Source organism: Galeopterus variegatus, unplaced genomic scaffold, assembly GCF_000696425.1.
Source record: "Galeopterus variegatus unplaced genomic scaffold, G_variegatus-3.0.2 Scaffold3139, whole genome shotgun sequence".
NCBI classification, from domain to species: domain Eukaryota; kingdom Metazoa; phylum Chordata; class Mammalia; order Dermoptera; family Cynocephalidae; genus Galeopterus; species Galeopterus variegatus.
Genome location: NW_007729250.1, coordinates 163,766 through 170,475, shown reverse-complemented (window position 1 = coordinate 170,475; position 6,710 = coordinate 163,766). Strand labels below are relative to the sequence as shown.

The window sequence follows — 6,710 nt, the reverse complement described above, 5'->3', positions numbered from 1 at the left end:
GGCAAGCACACACCTGGGCCAATCATCTTGCGTTTGTGTGTGTGTGTGTGTGTGTGTGTGTGTGTGGGGGGGGGGGGCAGGGGGGGGACCTGAGCAGGATGTTTCTTTGTGTGATGCCAAGAACTGAAGCCAAGTTTCCCCAGACCCATTCTTAGCCTTGACCCCAGTGACCCCTTATCTCCAGGCAGGCAGGGGGTTGGGGAGAGAACCTCACAGGCCTGCACTCCGACCCAGGGCTATTCCACTGACGTATGTGTGCCCATCTCCCGGCTGCCAGAGATCCTGGTGCAGACCAAGGGGGATCTGAAGGCCTCGGGACTCACAGGTTCTGCCTGCTCACTGTTGGAGGGAGGTGGGGGCTGGCCAGTGCCTGGGCTGGAGGTGACAGCTCTGTCCTCTGGGGCCCCAGGAGCCATTGTTGGGCATGTGGGTGATGGCAACTTCCACTGCATCCTGTCAGTCAACCCGAATGATGCCGAGGAGCTCCACAGAGTCAAAGCCTTTTCAGAACAGCTGGGCAGGTAGGAGCAGAGCCTGCGGGTGGGAAGCTGAGGGATGTGGGAAAAGCCCACTGAGGACAGCTTCTCACTGCTTCCCAGGCAGGCACTGGCGCTCCATGGGACATGCACCGGGGAGCATGGCATTGGGCTGGGCAAGCGGCAGCTGCTGCAGGAGGAGGTGGGCACCGTGGGCATGGAGACTATGCAGCAGCTCAAAGCCATGCTGGACCCCCGAAACCTCATGAACCCAGGCAAGGTGATATAAGGGGCTCAAGTACTCGGCCCACAAGCCCCCAGATTATGAAGCCTCTGTTCTGGAACCTTCTTCATGCCACCAACCCTGCGGGATGGACTGTGGCCGATGCTGTCTTCACCACCAGCCAGCCCTATGTATCTGGGGCTTTGATGAGGAGAAAAGCCTGGGTACCTGGATCCTCCCTGGTCCCCTTTATTATCCCCAAGATCCTTTGGTCCAGTAAGTGACCCAGCCCGGTTCCTGGAGAAGCTGCTTCCCTCTGCTCTTACACATCCTGTTCTGGCTGGGAGAAGCAGTGTGGGTCCAGCCCAAGATTTAGATGATGCCCCTCTGGGCCGGCCCGTGGCTCACTTGGGAGAGTGTGGGGCTGACAACACCAAGTGAAGAGTTAAGATCCCCTTACCGGTCATCTTTAAAAAAAAAAAGATGATGCCCCTCCATCAAGGCCTCCCCACTGCTGGGGACCCAGGACAAAGTCTGAAGGGACCCAGCACCCTTTGCCCTATACCTAGTGACAGGAACACTCCTTTCCCAGTATGGGACGGGAATTCCCACTCCACATTGATAAGTCTTCCCCCAAATAAAAGTGAACCCCATTTGCAGCTGTCGGGAGATCAACAGGCCTCCCCTCCCCACTCCCTCCAGGTTCTCTGTCCTTTGGCCAGTGTTGTCTTTGTTTTGGGGGCTGTTCTCTGACTTGTTACGACCTGGGGAGGGGGATTGTGCTCAGGCTTTGGAAGGAAGGCCAGTGTTGTCTTTGTTTTGGGGGCTGTTCTCTGACTTGTTACGACCTGGGGAGGGGGATGGTGCTCAGGCTTTGGAAGGAAAACAGGCCTCCCCTCCCCACTCCCTCCAGGTTCTCTGTCCTTTGGCCAGTGTTGTCTTTGTTTTGGGGGCTGTTCTCTGACTTGTTACGACCTGGGGAGGGGGATTGTGCTCAGGCTTTGGAAGGAACCCAAGTCCCTGCCCCAACTACTCTGCTGCTGACCACTTCAGGCTGATGACCTGGCCACTGCAGTGTCACTTATGACACTCCCTCACTAGGCCTGAACTGGGCCTTGGAACAACATGAACACGTTCTTCAAGCAGCTGCTACCAATTGTTAGAAATGGAAGTGAGATTACTCCCCCTACACCACACCTCTCCATGGCGTGATGTAATGTACTGCCAGCTTTTTTACCCTCCATGTCAAGGTTTGTGCATCCTGCGGCCTGCTCCTGTCTTGGGATTCTTGGCCCGAAACAGTCTGGAGTACTTAAGTTTCTCCCCCTAAGCCCACAAGAGGGCGCTGGACACCATAAAGCTCAGACACCACAGCATTTGCTCTGTGCAGCTGCGGCCCAGGACTCACCTGTCTTAGCCCTGGGTCACCCACCTCCCAGCGTCAGGGACCCGCCAGCCCTGCAGGTGCGAGGAACCTGTGCAGTGCAGGGAGACCACGGCACCCCCTTGCCCACCTCATGCCCCTTACCGAGCCAGATGTGAGCCCCCACCCATCAGCTCTCCAGACTCCTCAGTCCAACCTCAATGCTTGGAACCCCTCCTCTGCACTGCCACAAACCTGAGCACTGAGGACAGCCCTGTGTGAAGTTTTCTGTTCTGCAGCTGCCCTGATTGGGAGCCGAGGCTGTGCCAAGGGTGGTTTGGTGGCAAGACTCATCAGCCCTCCCCACAAACCACCCCGGTGCACCAGCAGTCCCATCATCAGCTGCGCGCTTACCACAGACACAGCTCTTGCTCTCCCCCCACCTCAGGTGAGAATTCTGCAGCGGCAGGTGTCTCCCTGCTACTGCGCAGGGCTGTTCTTTGATGCGCCCTCCAGCCTGGTAAACTAACTAGTAGGCATTCAGCAAATAGCCATTTTCCCATAATTTTTTATTAAGAAAAATTCCAAACATACAGAAAATTTGAAAGAACAAGTACACCATTCACTGGAATACCAGCCACTGAAGATTCAATGACAAACATTTTTGCCTTATTTGCTTTGTGTATTTTGGGGGGAACCATTTGGAAGTAAATTACACATTTCTTGAAATCATTCACCTATATAATTCAGCATCTATCTCCTAAGAATAAGGACATTTTCCTATAAACCTCAATACCATTAAATGGCTATTAAATGGATGATCTTAGTGAAGGGCTCCCGTCCACCACAAAATCGTGATGAGCCTTCAGCAGAAAGTGGCCAGAACCCACCTCTGGGCTCCTCCACACTCTCTCCCCTCCCAGAAAGGCAGAGCAGGAGCAACACAGGATTCTAAAGAGCTGTCTGGATGGGGGATGACAAACACCAGCTCCACCTGGGAAGCCTGGACAACTGCAGTCCTACCCCACACCACGAGCTGGCCATCTGAGTTGGGAGAGCACACACAGGAGTCTGTCAGGTGGAAGTGGAAGTCACTGGGGGTGGGGATGAGCACCAGCCCCAAGAGCCTGGAATAGCACCCAGCGTGGCTGTGGCCCTGCCCCACACAACTCACAAACGCCTGGTCACCCATGGCACTGCCAAAGCAGCCACCTGAAGCCTCCATGGTGGGCACAGAGCCCCCATCTCCTGGTATAGGGGTCAGGCAAGGAGATCTCCTTCAGGGCAGGGACGTGCCCCGTCAGCTTTGCTGGTGGGATTAAATATAGATCAGGGAGACACAGTTGCCAGGCAGAAGCAGGAGGTGCTGTGAATAGAACAGTGCCCTTTGCGGTGACAAAGCTACAAGGGAGCCTGCTGTGCATGTGCCAGGGCTTTCAGGGCAGACCCCCCAACCCTCATGGTGACATCTGTCCCCACTTTACATGCAAAGAATCTGAAGTTCAGATGAAGTCGTTTCTGCAAGATCATTCTGCCAAGAAGTAGAGGAGCCCAAATGTAGAGTTTTGAGCCACATTCTTGCTGCCAGCTCTCCTAATGGTGTTTGTAGGTCCCCAGGGTCTCCACCTCAGGCAGGTCCCACGCTGAGGCCCAGGCTCAGAACCACGAACTCTTCTTTTGTGTTTCTCCGAACATGCTGTGTGTGCCTGCTTGCCTTGGCTCACGTTGGCCCACTGGCCTGCAATGAACGCCCTTGCACAGGGTAGGTGTTGCAGGAGGCATCTGATGGACGGTGACTACAGAGCCAGGGTGGTGGCAAGGTCCAGACTCCTGGGCCTGGTGGGGTTGGAGCCTGGAGGCGACAGCATGACCAGGGGGCCCACGAAGGGTGACAGCAGAGAAGGCAAGGAACCAGTTCCCTGTGGAGCTTTCTGCTGGCTCTGCAGGAGGCTCTGGAATGCTGCTCCGGGAGCCTGTCTGGCAAGGGGACAGAGGCCCAGCGTGCACTGCTGCCCCTGCCCTGAGCTTCCCGCCTGGCCCGCAGTTTTCCAGCTTTTGTGAGCCTGAGTGGCTGGTTCTGGTTCAAGAGCTCTGAGCTGGCTCAGCCCCAAACCAGGGCCTCTTCCTGGGCCTCGGTGAAGCATGCCCGTGAGTCAGCACCAAGAAGCAAACTGAGCAACAGGCAGGGCAGATGCAGGATGGGAGCACAGGCCGGAGGAAGGGCTGGGCCGGTACCTGGAAGAACCCACGTCCTTGCAGCCTCTCGTGGCTGCAAGATCTTTGACCCTGCAGATCGTTCCAGAGGAGTTCTGTCACAACCACTCCACAGATGATGGCAGACTGATTCCATGTGAGGGTTAGTAAACATGTAGGATGCACATCGGAGCTGCATCTTTCCCTCTACCATGCATGACCATCTGAGAACCACTTCACATACCTCTAACCCCAAGTAATAGCCTGCAGGAACGCTAAGGAGGTAGGTGAGGGAGTGGGGGACAGGCCTTTGCCCCCATTTCTTGATTGTGTAACAACACTTCATTAAAATGAAATCACACAGTGCATCTTTTATCAGACACTATTTTAATTCCATATCAAAACACCTTGACTAATGAAGAAAGCTTTTCTCCCAAGCTTTGAACATTTTTTAAACATTCTGTAAGTTGTGTTTTTTTGTATTTTAATATATAAATACAGAAACCTATCCTGCATGGGTTGATGCCACGTGTGAACATCAATGGCTAAAATGTCCTCAAACAGAGTGCTTGAAAACAGGGGTTGTTGTACATATTTCTTTAGTAAGTCTTTTCGTTTAAGTTTTATGGGGGAAAAATCCACAAGGGCCTAAGAAAATGTTCAGGCATTTTTGCAGGACACTTGTGGTTGCTAAATCCTCTGAACTGACCAGAACCAGGAGGAAAGAAAGGAGAAATGGGAATGGAGGAGGGGAGAAAGTCCTCAAGTGGGTTATTTTTTTGGCAATGAAGTCAAGATATCAGGGTCCCAAGGGGTGAAAGGTGCAAAACCAAGCCAGAAAAATGGAAACAAACCCAAGGCAGAGAGGTTGCTGATGGATAGGGCCAACGGGCGAAGGAAGAGATGGCGTGCACTCACCCGCCTGCCTGCACTGGCTGACTTGGCTGTGATCATTTCTGTCACTGAGTGGGTTATAGCTGGGCAGCAAATGGCAATCCGTAAACATCACCAGGGAAAACACCAGTCGACACGAGATTTTTTTTTTTTTATATAATTTTTTTTTTTTGTAAACACTTTAAAGACAGACCCACAACGCCTTTCAAAGGTGAAAAAGAAAATGCCCTTTCCCTCCAGGGCTGACAGGGGAGGGGAAGGATAGAGCTTGGTTCATTCTTCTCTCAAACTCCTCTCATCCAACGCAGTGTCCTCAGGGAGGAAGGGAGAACCATTTTCTGGAAGTCAGTGCAGAAGGGGTGCCCTGTTCCCACTGGTGTCCCAAGCTCAGCTCTGCCCCAGTGTCCGATGAGCCTCCTCTCAGGAACAGGGGCCATCTGTCCTGTGTGGAGCACAACACATAAGTTGTACCCGTCTGCCCGGGCTGGCTGCTGCATCCATGGCTGGGTCTGGGCAGGCCCCCGAAGCCAAACTTCATGCCAGGATTTGGATCCGTGCTCCCGGGCCAGGCTCCACACCCTCCGCCTCGTTCTTGCCCTCGCTCTGTCTTCTCCCCTTGTCATCAGTCTTTGAGGTGAAGGTAAAAAGAGCACATGTCCCTGATTTGCCTGACATCATCAGCTGTTCTGGGAGTTTGCTTGGAATAAATAAAATAAACCTAACAAAACAAAACAAAAGCAGAAAAGAGAGAGGGAGAGAGAAAAGAAAGAGGCCCCCAAAACTTCAGATGTGAGAGGAGGTGGAGTTGGGCTTTTGGTTTTTCTGGAGGTTGTCTATTTGTTTGCCAAGAAACAGAAGATGCCAGCCCAGAATCTGGAGGGACAGGTAGGATGGGAGACAAGAGAGGATGGTGTGCAGTAAGGGAATGTGCCCTGGGGAAGAAATAGGGAGGCTAGACCCACTGGTTGCGTGGGGGTGACATGTGGGTGCAAATGGGGGGGACACTGTTGCACTGGCCTGCTGTGGAGTTGGGGCCTGTGCTATGGGGTGGAGGGGCAAGTCTGGCCTCAGATTCATCTGGAATCAGGGTGATGGAGGTGGCCTGCAGTTGGGAAGAACCAGCAGTAAAATTATCACTGGCACACACTTTGAAGTGGCCAATGCACCGTGCCATAGGCCATCTGTGTAATAAGTGTAGTGTCCATATGGTGACAGGGAGTGAGATTATCCCCATTACCAAAGAATAGGTGGAGACTTTGTGAGGGGGTGAGACCAGGCAGAGCTGGATGCTGGGCTCCTGCCCAGCACATTTCCAGGAGATCTTTCTGAACTTTCTTTAGGGAAATTTGCCCTAGATGTTTGGAATACACTGGTCTTTTGCCCAACTAATTCTAATTCTTCTGAGCACTGTTCTTCACAACCGTGCACATTAGTTTGTAGCTCTTACCCTTCCCAAGGAAAATCACTTCCATTTCTGGATAGTTATTAACAGGTAAGGTGCTCCCCATCCTTCCCTCTGCTCGAGCTTTCTTCTGGGGGTAGGAGGAGGGGAGTAAGGGCT

The 6,710-nt window shown here is 53.1% G+C and overlaps 2 protein-coding genes across 4 annotated transcripts in view; one reads left to right on the top strand and one right to left on the bottom strand.

Annotated features, from left to right (window-relative positions):
- Window positions 1-1,337, top strand: part of LDHD (lactate dehydrogenase D) — a 6,113-nt gene extending 4,776 nt beyond the window's left edge. The window contains exons 9-11 of the mRNA XM_008584074.1: window positions 235-325; window positions 410-521; window positions 600-1,337. Coding sequence (XP_008582296.1) covers window positions 235-325; window positions 410-521; window positions 600-765 — 369 coding nt within the window. The 3' untranslated portion in view covers window positions 766-1,337. The remainder of the gene's footprint in view (window positions 1-234; window positions 326-409; window positions 522-599) is intronic.
- A 1,277-nt stretch (window positions 1,338-2,614) lies between these two features.
- The window catches only part of ZNRF1 (zinc and ring finger 1, E3 ubiquitin protein ligase), a 118,180-nt gene continuing 114,084 nt past the window's right edge, over window positions 2,615-6,710 (bottom strand). Inside the window, exon 5 of one of the 3 annotated variants that reach the window (XM_008584071.1) lies at window positions 2,615-5,867. The gene's annotated coding sequence lies outside the window, so the exon portion shown is untranslated. The other 2 variants (XM_008584072.1, XM_008584073.1) reach the window with 2 other exon arrangements.